The 12,757-nt window shown below is 35.1% G+C and overlaps 1 protein-coding gene across 2 annotated transcripts in view; it reads left to right on the top strand.

Annotated features, from left to right (window-relative positions):
* Positions 1–12,757, top strand: part of LOC119839031 (protein slit) — a 43,376-nt gene that overhangs the window by 11,554 nt on the left and 19,065 nt on the right. For both annotated transcript variants that reach the window (XM_038365202.1, XM_038365201.1), the window contains 5 exons: positions 9,857–10,000; positions 10,431–10,592; positions 11,225–11,295; positions 11,782–11,926; positions 12,268–12,411. In XM_038365202.1, the coding sequence (XP_038221130.1) occupies positions 9,857–10,000; positions 10,431–10,592; positions 11,225–11,295; positions 11,782–11,926; positions 12,268–12,411 (666 nt within the window). The remainder of the gene's footprint in view (positions 1–9,856; positions 10,001–10,430; positions 10,593–11,224; positions 11,296–11,781; positions 11,927–12,267; positions 12,412–12,757) is intronic.

Raw genomic sequence — 12,757 nt, 5'->3', positions numbered from 1 at the left:
TATGGGGTCGAACCTGAAAGCTAAAGCTAGTATATATCGCATATTATTATTACACAGTATCAAACAAAGGCGCTCTCTGTCTGTCTGCCTGTTTGTCTATATGTCCCTATGTAAGCGTAGATCTCTAAAACCACGCAATGTATTTAGGTGTGTTTTCATAGATATAATGATTAAGGAGGATGATTGAAGTTAATATAATAATTTGCTTACTTCAACTTTACTTCTTTACTTCAAGTTACTTCAAGAAAACATTTAAAAAATGCTCTTGTCCCAAACCTATCGGGTGTCTCTACAACTGCAGTTTTTCACACACGGCCAAGTTGGAATTGCAAATGGCGGACGCGCTGTGAATTGGGAAAACACGAAAGTTGTAAGCGGAATTTAAATGACATTAGCATATAAATTTATTGAATTTTAGCGTTTGTTGAGGGACTGCAGGTTTATAAAATTGTATTTATTGCAAGGTTAAATAATATACCTAAAGACTAAAAAGATGATCCGCCTGCGTTGATCTCATATAAATTTTTATCTCCTAATCCTTTTTCTACCTTATTTATTTCCCTTTAACGCCTATAAATTGCAATAAAATCTATTCTTTACCTTTCGAAGTTCAAATTTCAAATAAACAAATCAAATACAGCAACAGACACACAGAGTTAGTCTAGCATTAAAAACATTTGTCTGGAAGTAGGGACAGCATCTAGCTTAGTCTCACCGTCATTGTTACCATTGTCAAAACTAAGCAAATCCGAGAACTTAAAGCTCGCAGCAACCTTTAGTTGTGTTATGACGTTGGTTCTAAATAAAAGTTTTGACGAAAACTTTATTTTACTGTAATTAAGTAAAAGATTGTACAAAAAAATCACTAGCTTTTTGAAATCGTCTCTAGTATTGTTAGTAGTCGTCTCTAGTCTCTCCTAGTCGTGGTTAAATGTTCCGCTTCGATCGTCTGCGAGGGAATCTCACTGTAATTTAGTGTAAAAATATACTTAAAGAATGTTAATTAGGCTCGGCGACAACTTTATCAGGAAGTTAAAATGTGCATATTTTGAATTAAATACATACGTAAATTCATAAAAATATCCTTTATGTTTATCTTAACTAGATTCTATTAATATTCAGATACTAGTAGGTCAGATATAAAATATCAACAAATAACATTCCACGGGTACATGAACTTTCGGATTGGTGACAGAACTTAGACGATTTCTTTCTAATTTCCCGCCCTCTTGACATTTCGGCGGCCATTTTAAAATATCGTTGAAACAATAGAACGGATTTAATGTCCCGTGAGACGAGACGTAAAGGTTGGCCCTTTTATTGTCTTTAAATGTTAAGAAATGTTTTTCCGAGTCTAATACAAATTTAAATTAGAAAATAATTTGTTTATTTATTTATTTATTTATCTTTGGGAAACAAACAATACATAATCAGCAAAGCTTCCACTTACTTACCACTAAAAATTAAATGCTTTAAATATAAAGACATATTCAGTCACATACGCAATATAAAGGATACAAAAAAAACATAGAAATCACATGCATGAGTACAGTTTAAATTTAAAAATCAAAATTACAATTAATTGTTTTTCGAATTTTGTTTTTGTAAGTTTTTAAGCTTTCAGAAAAAATATCAAGGTCGCTGAAATTATTATTATAATTTTTAAAAACACGATATAAATAGGTATTTCTAGCGAAATTTGATTTAAAATTAGGTAATGCTAAAATGGTAAAATTTAAGTAAAATAGTTAAAAATTTCACCTGTATGTTATACAACCCACTCCTTTAAACTCAATATCGACCCACTTCAAACGGACAGATTTAATTCAAACACTAATCAAGGATCGGTGACAGTACAATAATTTTAAGAATCATTCATTCATTCGATCTTATTGTTCTGATTAGGATCTCCGCGGTTCAATAATTTATTTACTTACATACCCATAGGTATTTTGAATAAGAGAAAGTGAGGCAATATAGTTGGTTCTATTATTTAAGCGCGTTCTTTAGTTTATTAAAACTATTCTGATTACTAGACGCCCGTCCCGGCTCCGCCCGGATATCAATATTCCTTTTTTATCCCAAGGGAACATTATCATACCCTGTCTGTATACCATATTTCATCAAAATCCGATATCACAGTTTCAGCGTGATTGACGGACAAACATCTCAAATAAACTTTCACATTTATAATGTTAGTGTGATATTGTGATTTATCTATAGATTATAAAGTATTTATGTATTTTTTGTATTACAGAGATATCTTCGGTCTGAGAACAGAGGGGTCCAAGTATACTGGTTCTCTTAGCAAATTCGGGGCTGATACAATATAAAAATATACAACGCCCCATGCCCCAGCGTACCTTGCATGAATAATTTCGTTGCAATTTGTCCCCGGGGGCCAAGGGGCGTTACTATGCTCTTTGTTACCTGGGGTCTTCCGAATTTGTATGTGAAAGGTTTTTTGTTAGAAGTTTTTGTGGCATTTCTCAATATTTTACGTTTCCTTGAAAATTTGATGCAATGAAGTTTGCGAATACCTACCTTATATTGAATAGTTATTTCAATTTGTCGTTTTTAAATTAAAACATCTGCAGCCTGTACCATAGTCTCGTAACTTAATTGAACAAACAAACAAACAAACAACATAATATTAGTATACAAAATCGTAACTGACACATTCTATAATTTCCAAAATGAATTGAAAACTACAACGCATTAGTTATAATCTCATCGAATTTCATGTAACTAGTTACGTGATATGTGTAAGTGTGTTTTTATTATTTACATTCTGAAAGTATATGTATTGCTCCTGTAACTCGTTGAAATAATGAATCGGTCGAACAGTTTTGGAGTTAAACGGAAATAAACAAACAAAAACTTTCCTCTTTATATTAGTTTAGACATTCTCTGAGCAAAATCATGAAAATAACCCTCACTCAACAGTAACGGAAAAGTTAAAAACGCATCAGAGCAATTTTCTTTTATCCAAAACGCTATAACTTCAAACAAAGCTCATTAACAGAGTTCGCTTCCGGTAAGATGGCCGCACTTCCGGCTCCTGTCGTCTACCCTCCTTCCGGTTGACTTTATTGGGTACTTCATTTTTAGGTAAAAAACGTTTTTTGTAGATTTACTTTTTCACGTTATCTTCTATGGTATAAATCGAATAAAATCACCTGTACTGAATCCTATTCGATGGGATTTGAATAGTTAAGTAGAGTAATTTAACGTACATTGCTTTATTTCATATTAGCTGTGCCCCGCGGTTTCACCTACGTCTTTCATGAAATCTTATGGCATATCTCAATGAATGGACTTTTCAGCACAAAAATAATTTACTGTAGTTTTATTGTAGTTCATGGTGTTAGCGCGTACAAACAAACTCAAACTTAATATTATTATATGTATAGACTTTAGTCATAAATTTCATCAAAATCGGTCTGACAATTACGAACTTTTATACAAACTTTCATCCCCTATTTCAACTCCATCTACCCTTTTTTAGCGATAAAAAGTATCCTATTTCTTTTCCCAAGTACAGTTCTATCTTCATACTAAATTTCATCAAAATCGGTGCAGTGCAGTACAGTAGTTCAGGCGTGAAAGCGTAACAGACTGACAGTAACTTTCGCATTTATAATATTAGTAGAGATAGAAAGATATTAAATTACATATCAAAGGTCATTTTTAGGAAGCAAACTTAAAAAAAACCTTTTAGTTTAATAAAATATCCGAAAATTTCGCAAATGATCACATGAAATTTCGCAAAAATTAAATTAAAACACATCGGGAGTTTCCGCTGCGCCGAATTGCGAGCAAATTGAATTAGTAGGCGCTGCAAAAATGCATTATATTTGGCTTCTGCTGAAACTGAAAAACTATTTGCGTTATATTCATTACAAGCATACACTTTTACTAAGACTAGACGCTCGTCCCGGCTCCGCCCGGATATGAAGATTCCTGTTTTATCCCAAGGGAGCATTTAATCGGCATATAAGTATCCTATCACCCAAGTCAGCTTATACCCTGTTCCTCCAAATTTCATCAACATCTGTTACGTAGTTTCAGCGCGATTGACGGAAAAACATGCAAACAAACAAAGTTTTACATTTATAATATTAGTGAGACGACACTTGCAGATAACGTAGCTTACTATTGGTACATTAATTTTTTAAATCGGTTCAGCTGTTGCAGATCTTTGCGAACTAAGAAGAAAATCTTATGTGTCACACGTCATTTGTAAAATACGATTTACCTAAAAATACTTTTTGTCTATCAATAATGCTTCATTCAATTTCTACTATTAATAAGTTTGCTTTGATAACTGTGACGTCACAACATGGCGCTAAGTGTATCCCATTCGTAATTGGCCGCATAGCGCCTTCGCGTAAAGTGTTTCATGTGACATCTTACACGTTTTCAAATGTCTCACATAACCTTAATTAATATTCTAATACCTCGTGTGACGGTTTGGGAAGTGACATCAATTAATAAAGCAATTACACAGTGTCGCACTAATAGAGCGGAAGTGCCGCCATTTTGTGCCGTGTGGCGGGCGGAAGTTCATTATCTGTTTCATATTAAATATCTATTTGAATGTTAGACTACATTTTATTTAATACTATTGATAACTTATTAATTATAAGTGCGCAATGTATTGGAGAATATATTTAATAAAATTTAAATGAAAATATAAGATAATTTATAAGAACATTTGTTGTAATAGTCCCAAACAAAATAAGCATATATTAATCAAGACTGACTAAAATTGCAAAAACTTCAATTTATCCTTATTATTACAGATACTCGTGTTAATATACAAAGGCGCTTCAGGAGGGCTCGCGAAGCTTTATTTTACCATTGATTCCAGATCAAGAATCCAGTTATACATAAAAATTGCTGTGTCAAAGCTCAGGTCTACAAGTGCCATAGAGTTTTTAGTATGCGACATTAAGATTCGCGTTTTCCTTTCATACAGGTCACGATATTTCCACATGTCACGAAAAATCACACTCCAGCTCCAAACTATTTGCCCTTAAAACCACCCCATAAGTAATTAAACATAATAAAGCCCTACACCTCCAATTCCAATAGTTGCAAACGAAAGGGCTGCCCGCCATCCCTTACACCAGCATTTTGTGAACACTTTAAGAAGAAACAAAGGGTAATAGCGCCCTCGACACAAAGCGCTTCGAGGGCCGCGGTCGCGTTTTGTGTCGAAGTCACCTGGCCCACGTCTCCACACTCTCGTTTACTATTGAACAGAGAAGCCGAGTCTTTTCCCAATGAAACAGAATCCTTAGCGCTGTACTGTGATGTGATACTGTTAATTGAATCCCGTAGAAACAATTGAATTCGATGTAAGGCAAAATTACTGGTTATTGATATGGAAGAAGGTTTTTTAAATAAATCGTATTTATCAAATCACATTTCACAAAAGGTCATTGACGCTCCAAACTCAAAATCTCACAACTCCAACATTTATTATTATTTATATATTATCAGTTTCATCCGCGTGAGTCCGTATCCCGTAGGAATATTGGGATAAAAAGTTGCCCATATGTTATTCCAGTTGTCCAGCTGTCTGCGTACCTATATATAAATTAAAATGTATACGTAAATTTCATTGCAATCGGTTCAGTAGTTTTTGCGTGAAAGAGCAACAAACACACACACATCATTACAAACTTTCGCATATAATATTAGTCGGATTCAGTGAAATTGCAGCTTACGATTGTTGAAAGAATTTTTGAAATTTGTCCCGCACTTTATGTGTGAAAACGTCACAAACATACAAAAATTGCCTCTTCACAATATCAGTGTAGTGGAAGGATGAAACAGACGTTATAGACCTAAACATATCTCATTTCAAGCATTTAGAACAACTCCCTCCGTCCCTCTGCCCCGAAGTAATGTATTATTAATTCTTCACCCAATATCCCAAAACGTGGACGCCAGACAAAGACTTACACGGAGCTATGCAGAATGGACAAACCCCTCAACGAACGTCCACTGAAACATTTTTTTATTCGTTGATGATACATAGAAATGTAAATATCTCCACACGAAGTAGTAATCTGTACTTAAAATTATATAGCTGAAGAGTTTGTTTGTTTGTTTGAACGCGTTTATCTCAAGAACTAATGATCCGTTTGAAAAAAATCTTTCAGTTTTAGGTAGCCTATTTATTGAGGAAGGCTTTAGGCTATATACGTACCACGGGCGCAGCCGGGGCGGACCGACAGTATATTATAATGTGTAGCTGAAAAGTTTCTTTGAACGCGCTAATTACAGGAATAGTTAGAGTCATTTAGATGAATTGGGTACAGGGAGCCGAGAAAGGACGGTTTTTATCCCAGAAATCCCTTTTTTATTAATCAATTACTTTTTATCATCCCCTCACTACGAAAAGAAAAATATAGAAATGTAGTAAATAACTAGGTAATGAAACTACTACTATATACTACTAGAAGAAAAATAATTTTAAAACATTTTATTTTTCTCCTCTCCACACCCTCTAGGCCTTCAGCACACACAAGGGGGCGTTATCGCCCACTCTGACAAATTCTATGATTTCCTCTGCCTATGCGAGCGAAGCCACGGACGGATTATTGGTAATCTGTCCTTGAAAATATATAAAAAAAAGTTAGCTTGTAGTTATTAATTAACGAAATAAAAAATGCAATAGAAATACCTTCTCCAAGTTTTCGGGCGCAGTCGGGTGGCGTGGGCTCCATCTATAATTCAGTGGCCGATATTTCGTAATTTCGCGGAGTTATAACGTTATATTCGTATGGATAAGGCTTTATATTTTTCCTTTCTCTAACTATCTCTATGTCAAATTACATCCAAATCGATTCTGTGGCTTAGACACGAAGAAGAAACAGACAGACGGACAGATGGACAGAGTAAAGTGATTCCACATATATAACATTAGTGGAAATTACAAGGATATATTGGTTAGGTTTAGCAGTTTTTTGTTCTATCTCGATATACTCCGAGTTCACACGCAAAGATTTGTTCTGTACAACTATTGAATTTATATTCTTATTTTATTAAAAAAATAAAGGAAAATCGCATTATTACATAGGAATTTTACAAAGTAATTAATAAAATTGATAAGATAATTATTAACACTGAATAAAGTTATCAAAATTACATTTTTTACGATTTTGTTATGAGAACTCTCACTGCCGAATTTAGTGCAAAAAATTAATCAATTACTTATCAAAATATTACACGTTAACAACCAATATTACACTATGTACATAACAAATTATCAGAAACACCACATCACGGTCGTTATATTAATGCGTATGGTTACAAGAACAAAGCGACATAAAATTATACGCCTATTGTTTGCGATAATTGAAGCTGAACTGAAAATCAATTGAAGTTACATAAGCTTTTAATCAACTAGCGTTAAGTCGTGGGACTTGGCTGTTCTAGTGGGGAACAGGGAGTCGTAATAGTTCATGCTGAATGTTACTTCTAACTAGCTGCGCCCTGCGGTTTTTACCGCGTAAGTCTGAATCCCGTAAGAATATGGGGATAAAAAGTTGCCCATGTGTTATTCCAGTTTTCTAGCTAAATATGTACCAAATTTCATTGCAATCGATTCATTAGTTTTTGCGTGAAAGAGTAACAAACATATACATACATACATCCATCCATACTTAACAACTACGCGTTTATAATATTAGTAGGATCGTTCACTTAATAAACGAATTAATCTGAATGCTATATTAAATAAATAGAATTATTCGCTAAGTAAATGGTTCAATTGCTTCGGAAGATGGCTTTAAATATCTTGAAATGTTTAATTGAAATGAAATGAAATGAACTTGTTTATCAGAGTTGTGGCTACAAAGTTTTATGAAAATAAATTTCAAGTCCGCACAACTCGCTAACAAATTGACATATAAATATTTATAAATATGGATTTTATTTGATAACAGTTTTAACAATGTCTAATGTCATCTTTACATAACGTTATTTAAATATTTTCACATGCATAAAAAATACAAGGCCATATCCACTAGCCCCAGCAGAAAGCTCCGAGTGAAGGCAGTCGCGTGCCAAGCGCGATCCGCAGCTAAGTTGCGTGGAAATGGCCGACGGGGGAATGCATTCGTAATGCAAGTTAAATAATAACTTAGATTGATGAAGCTATCGAGGGCTGCTTGGCTTAAGTATGGTCTGTTTTGAATTTTTGTGAATTAATTATAATGATTATTTTAGAGTTAACTGGGGAGCAGAACTATGGTTTGGGAAAAAACAGAGCTATTTAGGTCATCTATCTGCATCACTTTTTCACACTGGAATTAGTGCTATTTTAACATATCACGGTAGCCCACCGAGACATGAATCATTTTTGACGCTTCGTATGTCTTTAAAATTTGGGAAAACCAAATGTAGGTACTTTTTAGATCTTGCTATAACGTATAGTCTTAGGTCATTCAATTTTGGATGTAATCGAATTTTGTGTACTAATTTTATTTATTCCATACTGGCCGTTCGACCCGGCTTCGCCCGGAGCTTGCTTTTGTTACTCAGTGAAGTTGCAGCTTTCTAATGGTGAAAGAATTTTTGAAATCATTCCTTAGTTTTTGCGTGAAAACGTAACAAACATACATACTAAAATACAAACATTTTTATAGACAATGACTTCCATTTAAGTATATCTAGGGACCAATTTATATTCTTCTATCATATATCAATAATCAACTATGATAGGAGAAGAGTTTGATACGCGTTTTAATATAGGAAACCTTTTTTTTTAACGTGAGGAAATCCTTCATGGATACCTTGCTACTTCGCGGGTAGTGGCAAAGGTTATGCCAGACTCTTACTGGCTAAAACCTCACGGTGGCCTACTTCGGCGGGTGGCGGGTAATGACGGGATCTCGCTTAGGAACGCACACGGTACCTAGATAGAATACCTAGTAACTTTTTGTAAAGATGAGCTGAACCAACAGTACGTCTGTAATATATAAATATATTTTCTGTGGGAATTAAAAACTACCTTCGCAGTAATCGCTTCTCGTCTCTCGTCTTGCGTTTTATTAAATCTTCAGTAGACATGTACTTAGAAATTTAAAAAATACAGTATGAAAGGAAGAAGTAACTTCCGGCGTCTTTAGATTGTCAGCTAAAAATATAAAAAAATATTTTTAAATTGGGATGTGTAGCAAAAATGTTTTTAAAAGTCACAACAAGGTTTAATTACAAATATATATTAATATGGCAGTTTCGTTCACAGAATACCTTTGTCCACCCAGACTTTCTAATTTCCTTAAATCTGATCAATTCGATATTTGCAAATTAAAATTATTCATGACGTAATAATGTTTTATTGGTATATTACGGCCCGTGGCTTCACCCGCGTATCCCGTAGGAATATCGGGATAAAAAGTTGCCTATATGTTATTCCAGTTGTCCAGCTATCTACGTACCAAATTTCATTGCAACCGGTACAGTAGTTTTTGTGTGAAAGAGAATCAAACACTCACACATCCTCACAAACTTTTGCATTTATAATATTAGTAGGATAGTAGGATTGCACCCGAGCGAAGCCGGGTCTGGTCGCAAGTATGCTATATGCACCATATACACTACCAAAATTGCCCTTTATAAAACTATATTACAAAACACAAATCGTAATAACTCTTCTTAATCTATAAAACCAAAAAGTATACTAATAATAAAGTAAACTATAAGTCGTAAAGTATACTATAAGTCGTTTTAATCTCAAAATCGAATAGCAGCATTAATAAATATTTACTCAACGTAATAAAAAGTGCAATACAAGAACCACAGCGCGTAATAGAACTCCGGTCACCCATCCTTGCAGAGACCTGAGCCGCAACGACTTAACCGCGATCAGCCGGCGCACCTTCCGCGGCCTCACCGCGCTCAAGTCGCTGCACCTCGGCTGGAACCAGATCAAATGCATCGACGACAAGGCTCTGGAACATCTGAAAAGTCTGCAGTATTTGTAAGTTTTGAATAAATCAAATAAATTATCACAGTAATACATAGTATAAAGCAAGTCGATCCCCGTGTCTGTATGTATGTATGCTTAGATCTTGTTAACTACACAACGGATTTAGATGGGAATTTCGTTACGATTAGGAAATAATAGGTTTATATTATGTATCATAACATCTATTAAACTACTCCGAATTTAAATTAAAATTATAAAAAGACCGACATCATGTAGGATTAAAGTTAATTAATACAAAAATACATTTATATTTTAAAACCGGTGTCCAGACCTCCTTCTCTCTAACGTCAGATTTAGTGAGACTTACCCGAAAAATATTACCACATATAGGGTTTGCGAACAATATATGAGTATATACGCCCGCCCACAAGGCCCTTTAAATCGTTTTATTCCTTTATTAATCTATATAATTCTCTTTCAGAACATTAAACAACAACAACCTGACCTACCTGTCTCTGGAAGCGGCCATGGTGGCTCGCCTGCACGCGCTGCGCCTCTTCGACAACCCCATGGTGTGCGACTGTCGGGTGGCGAGGCTCGGCGCTGCAGTGCGCGCTGCCGGCATCCTGGGGGTCGGAGCTAGGTATGCTGTAACCAATTTAGTGTTTTCTGCTAGTCGTAAACGAGAAAGCTTGTAATGATGGACCTTAGATTTTCGCTTTAAAGTAATTTGGATCAACGATTGATTATTCTTATTAACAAATTTACATTTTCACTTGAAAACTTCTTTGAAAAAGTTCATAAAAATCGCTCTCCGGTGCGGGTAGATGAAGATAATAGCAAGACGTGCCATCACTGAATATAGGTTGTAGTCCAATTTATAAAGTCTTGATTTAATTTAAATTATATTTTAGATCTTTCTTATACGACTTTAATTATCTACTAGTCACGATGAAACTCAAATATTTATTTATTCAATTACACTTTTAGAAGTCTGTTATATGTAAATAACTTAAATGAATAAATACTTCATTTAGCAAATGGACACTAGAATCTAAAATCAAAGTAAATAATATAAATGAATCAGGCAAATTAAAAAATTGGAATGAACTAACGATCTATACTTAATTATATAATATGCTGAGGAGTTTGTATGTTTGAACGCTCATCTTAGAAACCTCTGGTTCAGATTGAAGTTATTTTTGAAAATAAATCGTTTGACTGAAGGAATGAAAATTTGTTTTAGTCTATATTTATTATTCGTTGATTAAACAGATGTCAGGCGCCGGCCGCGCTGCGCGGAGCCTTCCTCAGCGAGATAGAACCTCACGAGTTGGTTTGTAACGGTGAGTCCTACTCGGTTATATTAAACTGAAACTCAAGTATTCATTTATTCACTTAGACTTCTTATAGAAGCACTTTTGTGTTGTCATAACACAGCTATAACATTTACCACCGATTCGGGAAGCCGTTTATAGATTGCAATCGACATCGTTTAGTGCTAAAATATTAATTATATTAAGATTTTAGTGAATTTTTAATATTTATACATACTGTATATAATGATGTAATTATTAAATTATAGATATAAACATCCTTTTTTAAAGGATAGTAAGCACAAAAGGCTATCTTACAATCTAGAACTATAAAGCGAAATTTCCGTTTTTACTAAATTAAAAGAATGTATAATTTAGCATCCTTATGAAGTCAACACCAAACATGTATGTTGTTGTGTTGATGAGTTATGAAAATCGACATCTGTATCCTAACTGACAATTATTCATTCAACATAATATTAAAACACAAGTGATAAGAATATTTTATTCGCCCAGGCCCGAACACTGCTATAGTAGGGGAATGCTCTGCGGAGCCGCGCTGCCCGCCGCCGTGCCGCTGCTCGCCGGACGGCACCGTGGACTGCCGCGAGAAGCTGCTGGCCGACCTGCCCGCCGCCATCCCGCACCGCGCCACCGAGATGTGAGCCTTCTCTTAATAGCTCCACCCGATAATGGACCTCATAGTCCTTTCCCGTCACTTGGGAGTCAGGCGTGTCAGACCCACCCCTTTGCCCTCAGATTAGCAATAGTCTCTTTCGCACTCATACATATTGACTTAACATAAAGACTATTTAGAATCTTTTCTATTGTAAAATAAAACAATAGGTTTGTTTATTACTATGCCTACCCACATATAACAATAAAACAGATGTAGCTCCAAAATAACTTCTAATATAAACCAAAATATTGAATCGTTAAAATCCCCTCGCGTGCTCAAAGTAACTTCTCTTCTACCTCCATGTTATCTTCCATCCCTTTCAGCCGCCTCGAACAGAACGAGATAACAGAAGTAGGTGCGGGCGCGTTCGCGTCTGTGAAGCGCGTCGCACGCATCGACCTGTCCAACAATAAGATTACTAAGATCGCGGGAGACGCCTTCAACGGTCTGGTGCATCTTACTTCTTTGTAAGTATCCGTTATTGGTAAAAAACTCGGTCGTGTGCGAGTCAGACTCGAAGCTAACGGCTCGAAATAATCTAAAGACAAACAATTATTCACACGCAGGAACACACAAAACAACTGACTTTCTTCATTCGAAACGGTAGAGACTCGAACATACTTCCTGACTATATTCCCGACGAGTGCTATAAGGCCGTCTTCAAGAGAAGGATTTCAAGGAAAAAAATTGTCTATTTAGGTGGTTGCTGTTGTGTGTTATCATCATCATATAAGCCCATATATATACCTAGTCTTGCCATAAATATTGTAATAAAGAAAAAAGAAAATTGTTAACTGCAAATAACATTTATTA

The sequence above is a fragment of the Zerene cesonia genome, unplaced genomic scaffold, assembly GCF_012273895.1.
Source record: "Zerene cesonia ecotype Mississippi unplaced genomic scaffold, Zerene_cesonia_1.1 Zces_u007, whole genome shotgun sequence".
NCBI classification, from domain to species: Eukaryota; Metazoa; Arthropoda; class Insecta; order Lepidoptera; family Pieridae; genus Zerene; species Zerene cesonia.
This window is presented reverse-complemented; position numbering and strand designations above follow the sequence as displayed.